At 41.0% G+C, this 12617-nt stretch overlaps 1 protein-coding gene across 1 annotated transcript in view; it reads left to right on the forward strand.

Moving 5' to 3' along the window:
- The first annotated feature begins 91 nt into the window (after positions 1-91).
- The window catches only part of Elp2 (elongator acetyltransferase complex subunit 2), a 39064-nt gene continuing 26538 nt past the window's right edge, over positions 92-12617 (forward strand). Inside the window, exons 1-3 of the mRNA XM_038329699.2 lie at positions 92-286; positions 4080-4158; positions 6093-6163. Coding sequence (XP_038185627.1) covers positions 149-286; positions 4080-4158; positions 6093-6163 — 288 coding nt within the window. The 5' untranslated portion in view covers positions 92-148. The remainder of the gene's footprint in view (positions 287-4079; positions 4159-6092; positions 6164-12617) is intronic.

Below are 12617 nucleotides of genomic sequence, written 5' to 3' on the forward strand. Positions count from 1 at the left end.
CGGCGTGGCTGGGCCGTCTTAGCCCCGCCCCGGCCCCTCGGAAATGCGAACCGGCTGGCGTCCGCTGGAGAAGCCGCGGCTTGCAAGAGTAGTTCCGCTCTGGGGCGGAAGTGCGCGGGAGTGTCTCGGCTACTGACCAGCTGGCATCATGGTGCCTCCTTTGCTGGATGTGGCTCATGTGTTTTGCTGCCCGAACGGTGTTCGAGGAACTTTGAGTTGGAATTGCGGGCATGGAGGACTCCTGGCCTTCGGCACGTCCTGCTCCGTGGTCCTCTACGACCCTCAGGTACGAGGGATTAGGCGCGCGCGCTACGGGCCTAGCTTGCAGGCCGCCTACAGTCAAGGGGTCTAGGGGAGCCTCCCGAGGGGCCTGGACTCTGTCCTCTCCTGCGTGGCTGCCTCTGCCTAGGGTGACCGTGGCCCGTGACCCCCGAACTGAAACCCCAAAGACGGCATCTTTCTCAGAACCCTTAGAAAAATTGAAATTTAGGCGTGGGTTAAAGCCACACGCGACATCTGAGTTCTTTGTTTCCCCACGGTATAGTTAACGAGCTTACGCTGAATTGCAAAGAAATGTTACGGATATTTTATATACGTGACTGCAGCATCTATTTATTTATTTGTTTATTTGGGTTTTTCGAGGCAGGGTTTGTCTGTATGGATATTTTAGATACGTGAATGCAGCGTTTATTTATTTATTTATTTAATTTATTTATTTGGGTGTTTCGAGGCAGGGTTTGTCTGTACGGATATTTTAGATACGTGAATGCAGCATTCATTTGTTTATTTATTTATTTATTTATTTATTTGGGTTTTTCGAGGCAGGGTTTCTCGTAGCTTTGGAACCTGTCCTGGAACTAGCTCTTTTACACCAGGCTGGCCTCAAATTCACAGAGATTTGCTTGCCTCTGCCTCCCAAGTGTTGGGATTAAAGGCATGTGCCACCGCCGCCTGGTTGTGAATGCAGCTTTTAAAGAACTATGGGATTAAAGGCATGCGCCACCACAGGCTCTAAAGCTGCAGAGAAACCCTGTCTCGAAAAACCAAAAAAAAAAAAAAAAAGAACTATGGGAAAAATAGAGGATGGGAGTCCTAAGCCCTGGTTATAAGGCAGAACTTAACCCATTTCTTGAAGATCAGCTAATTGTTTATTTTTTTGTCAGTTTTCCTATTCAGCTTCTCAAGTGAGTAATTAATGTATTCTATGGGAGTTATGAAGCCTCGCCCCCATTTACTCTAGGGTGGTTCAGTTAGAGTTGCATGGGTCCTGTGTCACAGTTGAAAGGCTGGAAACCAAAATGCAGTGCAGATGCTTGTCTCTGTTTCCTACGGTGCTGCATTGTTAACATTTGATTTGGAATTCCATTTCCCTCAACTTTTGCAGATACAAGATTCTATATGAAAAAAAATTTAATTGCTTCCTCTTACCTTTAGCATGCTCTTAGCTTTTCTCACCGTTATCTCGTTATCATATATTCTTGATTGGCAAGAAGAAGCATATCAAACCAAAGGTGAACTTCACACTGCCCATCAGCCAGTGGCTAAGTAGCCCAGTAGAAGCCCATCTTTGGGCCGAAGGCAGTGGGTTTGTTCCCATGCCTTCCATGACTTTGCTGTTTGTTTCACTTTGTAGCCTAGGCTGCATTGCCTCTGAAGCCACTTAGTTGAGGCTGCCTTCAAGCTTCCCATGCTCTTGCCTTAGCCTCTCAGGCGTTGAGACCACAGACCTGAGCCACCATTTCCACCTCTGTCACATTTTTTTAAATGATAACCTGATAGTTCCAAGATTTCTTTTTGTTTTAGTTTTTTGTTTGTTTTTTGAGACAGGGTTTCTTTTTTTTTTTTTTTTTTTCTTTTTTCTTTTTTTGGTTTTCCGAGACAGGGTTTCTCTGCAGCTTTTTTAGAGCCTGTCCTGGAACTAGCTCTTGTAGACCAGGCTGGCCCCGAACTCACAGAGATCCGCCTGCCTCTGCCTCCCGAGTGCTGGGGTTAAAGGCGTGCGCCACCACCGCCCGGCTGAGACAGGGTTTCTATGTGTAACCCTGGCTATCCTGGAACTAGGTCTGTAGACCAGGCTTGCCTTGAACTCACAAAGATCCACCTGCTTCTGCATCCTGAGTGCTGGGCTTAAAGGTGCATGCCACCACCACCCAGCATGTTAGAGGATTTTTAACATAGCATATGTTGAACATCCAAAATACTTTGTCAAATATTTTCTGGTTGGCTACTTAATTTAAGGAATAGGAACACTTGAAATACGGGTCTGAAGAGATGGCTCCTAGTGGGTAAAGTGCTTCCCAAGCCACCATGAGGACCTAAATTCAGATCCCCCAGCACCTCTGTCAAAACCAGGCGTGTCTGTATGCATCTCACTCCAGAGCTCACTGGCTACCTAGTCTAGCAAAAACAGTAATCTTGGGTTCAGAAAAGGTGGAGAATTGATTGAGAAAGACATTCTGATATCCGTTTATGGCCTTCACACACACACACACACACACACACACACACACACACACACTCTGCTACAGTACAGTTTTGAGGATGATGTTCTCTTGGCATCTTTTGAGATCCCGGTCTAGGCTTGCTGTAGGCGTTGTGACGCTACAAAAATAATGAGTAATTACTTTTCATTCTAGTGGGAAGACAAGGAAATGCATCTAAGTGCTTTCCAACCTCAGAGAGCTCATTTGTTAAATACATTTGTTTATGCACATTTACCTGTTCCTTTTTCCCAGCCGTGAGAAATTCTGTTTGGCATACAAGCAGGCATCAAGTCAGTGCTACTGGTAACAAACTTGGAAAGGGCTGTAATGAGACGTCCTATGAGCAGATCTTTAGCTGTGTGTGAAGTCATGCTGCCCAGGGGTAGCAGAAGATCTGACTGTAGAACTTGCAGGGATCTGATTTAGAAGGTCTTTAGCAGTTGTGGCCTCATGACCTGTGCCACTGTCACTGGGGCTAAAGAACCTACCATTTGATTAACCATGAATTTATGTACATTAACTACAGATTTTTTTTTCTTTTTAACCATCAACTTGGGCTGGAGAGATGGTTCAGTGGTTAGGAGCATTGGCTGCTCTTCCAAAGGACTCAGGTTCAATTCTCAGCACTCACATAGTCTTATGCCTGTGTCGCAAGACCACCACAGAGCCAGTATTCAATGCAAACACAAAGGGGTTTAATTGATTACAACCCCAAGCTTGAACCACTGTCCATCACTCCGGTGCAGCAGGTGGAGGAGAGTGGTCTTGAATATTTACAGGTTAGGGTTTATATAAAGAAAAACCACAAGGGAAAACCACAAGTGGGTCACAGCCTGGTCAGAGGGTCTTGGGGTAGCTGACATATAACCTGATTGGTTATGATGAGGGGAAGTACAGAACTGAAGAGTAAAGCAATTAAAAATACATGAGGCATGGTCGAAGCATGTAGTTAGTAGTTGTCATTAGCCATGTGGTTAGTGTCTGTCATCAATCATATCCTTATCAGTTATACCCAGGGTGGAGTTCAACTCGTTTCGGGAACTTGGGGTCATGGAGTGGGCAAAAGAGGGGTGGTCTTAGTTTAGTTCAAATTTGACCCTCACAGTGGCAGCTCACAACTGTCTGTTATTCCAGTTCCAGGGGATCCAACACCCAGAGACACAGACAAAACACCAATGCACATGGGAAAAAAATTAAACCCTCTACTTAAGCAGCTTGGTAGTATTTTGCTGAGGACTATGACCCTCAAATGGGTAACTCAAGCCACAGTTAGAGGTTGATGGCTTGAAAGGCAGCTCTGTTGATGGAATTCTGTTCTTTTTTTCTTTTTGGTTTTTCGAGACAGGGTTTCTCAGTGTAACAGTCCTAGCTGTCCTAGAACTAGCTCTTATAGACCAGGCTGGCCTTGAACTCACAGAGATCCACCTGCCTCTGCCTCCTGAGTGCTGGGATCAAAGGTGTGTGCCACCACTCTCGAGCTGGAATTCTGTTCTTTTTTATTGCATCAAAATACTGACAGCTGATTTTTACTTATTTACCAATCCCTTTGTGTACTACATTCTAATGTACTAATTGATATTTGTTTTTCCTCTAAAGAGAAGGGTAGTTGTCAACAATCTGAATGGTCACACCGCCCGAGTCAATTGCCTGCAGTGGATACGTAGACTGGATGGCTGTAAGTAGAAAGCCTAGAAGGCTGATCTCATGCTTTTTGAAAAAGTACAGTTAGTACTTTTTTCCATTGTTATCTCTTAATTTATCATTTCCTTGATTGATGTATGTTTGGGAAAAAAATGATAACTGATCTATCCAGTGACTAGGTAGCTGACTAGTGTTTTTACTTGATAACAGTTGAAGCATGGAAACACCTGTGCCCATAACCTTTGGTTGGAAAACCTGTGAGCAGGGCATAGGTGGAGACTGACAGTCGACTCAGTCTGTTTCAGCTGAAGATGGACTGTTGCTTAGTTAAGACCTTGTATGCCTGTTGCACTTGAAAGTAAGGGGTGGTACTGGATCAGGGGACCCTTGGTGATCTCAAGATATGTGAGGTCCATGATGTTTTCATAATACTAGGAAGTATATTCATTCACAGCTGTCATGAGTGTGCTGTGTGGATTTCCTATCAGCCACATGATGTGTGATGCTGTAATAAACTAAATAGAGAAGCAAATATGAAACGTCAGCTGTTTTCTAATACAGTCAAACATTAAAGAGCCTCATAGACATAAAATTGTGCTTCTGTTCTTTTTACGTTTTTGTGATTCTAATATTAGAAGTCTTCAGCTCCCATGAAAATTTGCATTAACATATTTTATATATCATTATAATTAAATTACTATTGCCAGTGTTTGTTGGTGGGGTTGGGTACATACCACAGTGCATGTGTAGAGTTGATTTTTCCACCTACCTTTTCGTGGGTTTGAGAATCAAACTAAGGTCTCTGGGTTTGTACAGCAGGTGCCTAAGATATAATGAACCATCTTAACTGTGTCTTTGCTTGTTTGTTTTTTTAAGACAAGGTCTCACTGTGTCCTGGCTTGCCTAGAACTCACTATGTAGACAGACTGGCCTCAAATCCACAGAGGTGCCCCTGCCTCTTCCTCAGGAGTACTGGGGCTAACGGCATGTGTTTCCATGCCCAACATCATTGTAGTTCTTAAATAAACTATTAAAAAATACTTTTTAGTTTTAAATTTCTAATACTGATATACATAGCCCACATTAAAAGCTTCTTAGAGGTTCTTCGAATTCTCTTTTTTTTTTTTTTTTTTTTTGTTTTTTTGTTTTTTGTTTTTTGAGATAGGGTTTCACTGTAGTATTAGAGCCTATCCTGGAACTGGCTCTTGTAGACTAGGCTGGCCTCGAACTCACAGAGATCTGCCTGCCTCTGCCTCCCAAGTGCTGGGATTAAAGGCATGCGTCATCACCGCCCAGCTGGTTCTTCAAATTCTTAAAGAATGTGAAGTAGGACAAAAATTTTGAAAGTCACTGGAATGCAGTGAATTATTTCTCTTCATTGTGAGACTCTCTGACTCCGGAGTTTCTAATGGACCTGTTGATTGCTGTAACTCTCATTCCTGTAGAATTCTCTTAGTTGTCCTTATGTGCCGACTGTGCTGTTGTCTAACACTCTGGGTTAAGTTTCTTTTCATTATGCATTATAATCTAAGGTGCAAGTGCAGAATGTTCTTGCGCTAGTGAGACTCTCCTGTGGTTTTGTCTGTAATATTTAAAAAAAATAAGCTTAGTACACCACTTATCTCAAGTAGTAGATCAGAGTAAGTCATGTATCAGTAAAAGCCATTATATAATACAAAGAATGGCTCTTCATGTATGTGCAAAAACACAGTTGTAAATATATTACTTGCCACCCCTTGACATCAGAGACCACAGGAATCACACCATAGGACTTTGTTGTGAAGCATGAATTTTGCTTTATTTAAAAGTAAGGTCACATGAAATGAATTACATGTGTTATCATTGTAATTAGTGCCCCTCTAGTAAGGTCTGTCACCATGTGATTTAGATTCCCTAAGAAGGTGATAAGAAAACAACTAGGGGAAGGGATGAGATAAATGCAAATATTTACCAAAACAACTTTTTCAGCCTCTTCCTCTGAATTGGTGTCTGGAGGATCCGACAATCGAGTGATTCACTGGGAATTAGAGAATAATAAGGTCAGTAGCTGTTTCTAACTCTAAGAAATGATTATATTTACTTTTCAAGTTTTAGCTCTTCTTTTTTTTTTTTTTTTGGTTTTTTGAGACAGGGTTTCTCTGCAGCTTTAGAGCCTGTCCTGGAGCTAGCTTTTGTAGACCAGGCTGGTCTCGAACTCACAGAGATCCGCCTGCCTCTGCCTCCCGAGTGCTGGGATTAAAGGCGTGCGCCACCACCGCCCGGCAAGCTCTTCTTTCTTGTTTTCTGATTTATGAGTGCCCTCGTTTTTTTCTCATCTATGAACTTATCTGTAACCTATATACTTTATCATTTTGTAAAATCTGAAGAAGAAACCCCAGCACTGAGAAGAAGGTGGACACAAAGTCCCCAGCCAAACAGGTGTTTGCATTTTATACCTACTGGGAAAGAAAAAATAGATTTTCTGCCATTGAGTGTCACTGGATGTATCAAACATAGTCTACGTCCCATGTCCAGAAGTACCTGGCCAACTCAAAACTGGTTCCATCTTTTTGTATTTTTTGTTGTTGTTGTTGGGTTGTTGTTTTTTTTTCTTCATTTTGGCTTTATTTTGTTAGTTAGTTAGTTTTTACATACCAATCCTAGTTCTCCCTCTCTCCTCTCCTCCCACTTCTCCCTTCCCCCCACCCAACTCCCATTTGCTCCTCAGAGAGGTTAAGGCCTCTCCTGGGAATTTAACTAAGTCTGTTCCATTACCTCATTGAGACAGAACCAAGCCCCCACCTCCCACCTCCCAGGCTGAGCAAGGTATCTCCATAGAGAATGGGTTCTACAAAGTTGGTTCAGGCATTAGCATTAGATCTGGTTCCACTGCCAGTGGCCCCATGTACTGTCCAAACCACTCCATTGTCTCCTGTATTCAGGGTTCTAGTTTGGACCTATGCAGGTTACCCAGTTGTCAGTCTGAAGTTAGTGATCTTCCGCTAGTTCGGGTCAGCTGATGCTGTGGGTTTCCACATCATATCATGGTCTTGACTCCTTTCTTTGTTCATATTATCGCTCATCCCTTTCTTCACCTGGAGCTTGGCCCAGGTGTTATGGATCTCTCCATCTGCTTTCATCTGTTTCTGGAAGAGAATTCTAGCTTTTGGGGTTGTGGACTGTAGGCTGGTTATCCTCTACTTTATGTCTGGTATCCACTTATGAGTGAATATGTGCTATATTTGTCTCTGGTTCTATCCATTTGCCTGCAAATTTAAAGATGTCCTTTTTTTTAACTGCTGAGTAGTACTCCATTGTGTAAATGTACCACGTTTTCTTTATCCTTTCTTCAGTTGAGGGGCATCTAGGTTGTTTCCAAGTTCTGGCTATTACAAATAATGCTGCTATGAACATAGTTGAGCAGATGTTCTTGGGGTGTGATTGTGCTCCTTTTGGTGTAAGCCCAAAAGTTATGATATTGCTGGGTCTTAAGGTAGATTGATTTCTAATTTTCTGAGAAATCGCCATACTGATTTCTACAATGGCTGTACAGTTGTACTCCCACCAGCAATGGAGGGGTGTTCCCCTCACCTGATATCCTCTCCAGCATAAACTGTCATTGTTTTGTTTTTTATCTTAACCATTCTGATTGGTGTAAAATGGTATCTCAGAGTTGCTTTGATTTGCATTTCCCTGATGACTAAATGTCTTTTGGCCATTTGAGAGTCTTCTGTTGAATATTCTCTGTTTAGATCTGAACTCCATTTTAGAATTTGATTACTTGATAGTTTGATGTCTAGTTTCTTGAGTTCTTTGTATATTTTGGAGATCAGCCCTCTGTCAGATGTGGGGTTCTGAAGGCAGCTGTTTTGTCTTGTTGACTGTGTCCTTTACAAAAACTTGTTAGTTTCAGGGGGTCCCATTTATTAATTGTTGCTCTCAGTGTCTTTGCTACTTGGGTTATATTTAGGAAATGGTCTCCTGTGAAAATGCATTCAAGTGTACATCCCACTTTCTTTTCTATGAGGTTTAGTGTGGATAGATTTATGTGGAGGTCTTTGATCCATTTGGACTTGAGTTTTGTGTATGGTGATAGATACGGATTTATTTGCATTCTTCCAGCTATACCAACACCATTTGTTGAAGATGCTTTCTCTTTTCCATTTTATATTTTTAGCTTCTTTCTCAAAAATCAGTATTTTATTGAGTATTTTTGCATCAATGTTCCTGAGGGAGATTTGTAATTCTCTTTCTTAGTTGCATATTTGTGTGATTTGGGTATTGGGGTAATTGTAGCCTTATAAAAAGGGTTTGAGTGTTCCTTCTTTTGTTGTTTGGTACAATTTGAAGAGTATCGGTATTAGCTCTTTGAAATTCTGGTACAATTCTGCACTGAAGCTATCTGGTCCTGGACTTTTTTTCGTTGGGAGGTTTTTGATGACTTTCTAATTCCTTATGGATTATAGATCTATTTAATTTGTTTAACTGTTAATTGATTTAATTTTGGTATGTGGTACTTATCCAGAAAGTTGTCCATTTCTTTTACATTTTTCAATTTTGTAGAGTACAGGTTTTTGAAGTATGACCTGATGATTCTCTGAATTTCCTCAGTGTCTGTTGTTATGTTCCCCTTTTCATTCCTTATTTTGTTAATTTGGATATTTTTTCCACTGCCTTTTGGTCAGTTTGGATAAAGATTTGTCAATCTTGTTGATTTTCTCAAAGACCTAACCCCTTGTTTTACTGATTCTTTGTATTGTTTTCTTTGTTTCTATTTTATTGATTTCAGCCCTCAATTTGATTATTTCATGCTGTCTACTCTTCTGGGTGAGTTTGCTTCTTTTTGTTCTAGATCTTTCAGGTGATCTGTTAATTTGCTAGTGTGGCGTTTTTCCAGCTTCTTTATATAGGCATCTGGTGCTATGAACTTTCCTCTTAGGACTGCTGTTATTGTGTCCCATAAGTTTAGGTATTTTCATCGAATTTTAGGGAGTCTTTATTGTCTTTCTTTATTTCTTCCTTCACCCATTAGTGATTCAGTTGAGCATTGTTCAATTTCCATTGTGTTTGTGGACTTTCTGAAATTAGTGTTGTTGAATTCTAACTGTAAGCCTTGGTGATCCAGAAAGATACAGGTAGTGAGTACTCCCATTTCTTTTGTATCTATTGAGGTTTGCTTTTTTACCAAGTATGTGATCAATTTTTGAGAAGGTTCCATAAGATGTTGAGAAGATGGTATATTCTTTCATGTTTCAGTTAAATGTTCTATAGATGTCAGTTAAGTCTATATGAGTCATAACATCTGTTAGTTCCCTTATTTCTCTGTTGTATTTTCATAGGCATGTACTTCTTTAAGTTGGGAAAGTTTTCTTCTATGATTTTGTTGAATATATTTTCTGTGCCTTTGAGTTGGATTTCTTCTTCTTCTAACCCTGTTGTTCTTTTTGGTTTTTTGAGACAGGGTTTCTCTGTGTAGCTTTGGAGCCTGTCCTGGAACTTGCTCTGTAGAAGGCTGGCCTCAAACTCACAGAGATATGCCTGTCTCTGTCTCTTAAGTGCTGGGATTAAAGGTGTGGGCCACCACTTGTCAGCTATCTCTATTATTCTTAGGTTTGGTCTTTTCATAGAGTCCCATATTTCCTGGATATTTTGTGTTAAGCTTTTGTTGTATTTAACATTTTCTTTGACCAGTGAATATATTTCCTCTGTTGTATCTTCAGCAGTGCCTGAGATCCTCTCTTCCATCTCTTGTATTCTGTTGTTTATGTTTACATTTGTGGTTCCTGATTATTTACCCAAATTTCCTTTCCAGAATTCCCTCAGTTTGTGTTTTCTTTATTGTCTGTATTTCAGTTTTCAAGTCTTGAGTTATTTCTTTTATTCGTTTAACTGCTTCTTCTTGGTTTTCTCTAAGAGATTTGTTGATTACTTCCAATTTTTGTTTTTTTCCTCCACTTCTTTAAGTGAATTTTTTGTTTCCTCTTTAACAGCCTCAATCATTTTCATAAAGTTGGTTTTAAGGTCATTTTCTTCTTCATCTGCGTTGGGGTGTTCAGATCTTGCTGTTGTAGATCCACTAGTTTCTGGTGGTATGGTATTGCTCTTTATGTTGTTGAGTGTATTCTTACCTTGTTATCTACCACCTCTTCCTCCAGTCAGTATTGGTGGAGTCTGTACTTCGGGGGGTCCCTCTTCCTTTAATTGGTATAGTTGGGGTTCTGTGACTCCATTGGGCGCTCCTTCAGGTGCAGGCAGAGCAGAGCCTCCAGTGATCTCTAGGTGCCTGTGGGCTCAAGGCCCACTCCTTGAGGTCGAGGACGTGCACACGTCACATGTCTGGTCTGGTTGCTTGCTATTCCCAGGCAGGTCGGTTGCTTGGGCTTCTGCATGATTCCATGTAGATCAGTCACTTGGGCTTCCTCTCATTTTTTTTTCAGTTTTGGTTTTTTGTTTGTTTTGCTTTACAGTTTTGGTTTTTGTTTGTTTGGAGCACAAAAGAGAACATGAAGTCGGATGGGTGGGGGGAAGACTCTTGAGGAGTTGGATGGGGAAACATGATATATATATATATATATATATATATATATATATATATATATATATATATATATATATATAGAGAGAGAGAGAGAGAGAGAGAGAGAGAGAGAATATGAAGAAAAAAGAAGAAAAGAAATAACTGGGCATGATTGAATTGTTATACAGGAAAGTAAATGTCGCATATGCTACAAACTCAATATTTGAAGTAAATTGGATCTACTGTAAGATAAATTTCCAAAAGAACATTAGGAAAAAACTATCTGAAGCCCAAATACTTTATCTTTTTTTTCCTGTCAACTATATAGCTCTCTTAACTAGTGTTTATTGCTGTGAAGAGGCACCATGACCACAGCAGCTCTTATAAAGGAAAGCACTTAATTGGAGCTTCTTACCATTTCAGAAGTTTGTCCGTTATCTTCATGGCAGGGAGTGTGGTGGTGCACAGACTGACGTGGTGCTGGAGAAGGAGCAGTAAGAGAGAAACACTGGGCCTGATTTGAGCAAAGCCCGCCCTTACTGACACTTCTCCAACAAAGCCACATCTTTTAATCCGTGTCAAGTAGTGCCATTTCTTAATGACCAAACTTTGGGGGTCATTCCTATTCAAACCATCACAGTAGCCAAGGTTATATATATGTTTTTTAATAAAAAGATATTTCTTAGACATGAGCTGCAGAGATGCAGTTGGTAAAATGCTTGCTGCACAGGCTGGAGGACCTGAGTTTCAGTCTCAAGAACCCACATAGTGGCTGGGTGTGGTAGCATTCACCTGGAATCACAAAGCTTCTATTGTGGAGGGAAGATGGAGACAGGAGAGTGCCCAGAAGTTCTGGGACAGCTAGCCTGGGATATATCATGGCAGACAACTAAGGGAGACCCAGGCTCAAATCAGATGGAAGATGAGGACTAAGTTTGTCCTTCAGCCCCACATGCATGCCATACATTTACACAAACATACATAAATGCATATGCATACATATTACCTGAGACAGTGTCACAGTATGTCCTAATCTGCCTTAAAGGCATGATCCCCTGGAAGGCTGGAATTACAGCTGTCATACTGAGTTGAGATTGTTTATCTTCTGCATGTCAGGGCCCTGTATCCTTATTCTAATTTCTGTCTCCATGTTCTTGTGCTGTTACTTGTCCTTGTGAATCTCTCATTCAGACTGATCTTATGTGATTGTCTTGGGAAAAATTTAAAGGGTGAGGATTCAAAGTAAGAAAAATACTACACAAATGAACCTGCCCTTCCCATTTAAAATCTTAGCATCCAGTTGAATTCAGAGGAGACAGTTTAGGAAATGTTACTAGATAGTACATATGTACAGAAATAGTGGAGAATAAGGGAAGATCGTATGTGAGTACTAGCTTTAGGAGTTCATTCTTAGGCTGATCATATGGTGAAGGCCTGTACTGTCAGCACTCAACAGGCTGAGGTAGAAGAAGTATGAGTTTAAGGTCAGTATAGGCTATACAGCAAAACACTATCTCAAAGTTTTTGTTGTTGTGGTTGGGCTGGGATACAGATCAGTGGCAGAGCACCTGCCTAGTATGCATGAGGCCTCGATTCAATCCTCAGCTTTCAGGGGAGGGGTTCTTATTCAGCAAGCATTTGAAAGTCAGTTGGCTAAGGAAAGGAGTATGTCAAGAGTAATGTGATAGCACTGCTAACAGTATAGGGAAAACAGAAAACAGGAAGAAAAGGAGAGTGTGTGTAAAAAAAAATGCTTTTGGCATTGATAGGTTAGTTAAAATAGATTGGGGATACAATGGGCAGGGAAAGGAGTAAGTGAAAATTGGGTTCTTTCTTAGGGTCCTGGGAGAAAGGTGCTTATGCAGAAAAAAAAATGGGTAAGATGTGGAGCCATGTCTTGTGAGCTACTGGCTGCTACAGGAATTAGAGGGCCATGTGGAGAAGGGATTTTGGAACCACCTGCATTTGAATGAGTGGAATGCCACCCCCACTGGACC

Source organism: Arvicola amphibius, chromosome 5 (genome assembly GCF_903992535.2).
Source record: "Arvicola amphibius chromosome 5, mArvAmp1.2, whole genome shotgun sequence".
Lineage (NCBI taxonomy): Eukaryota > Metazoa > Chordata > Mammalia > Rodentia > Cricetidae > Arvicola > Arvicola amphibius.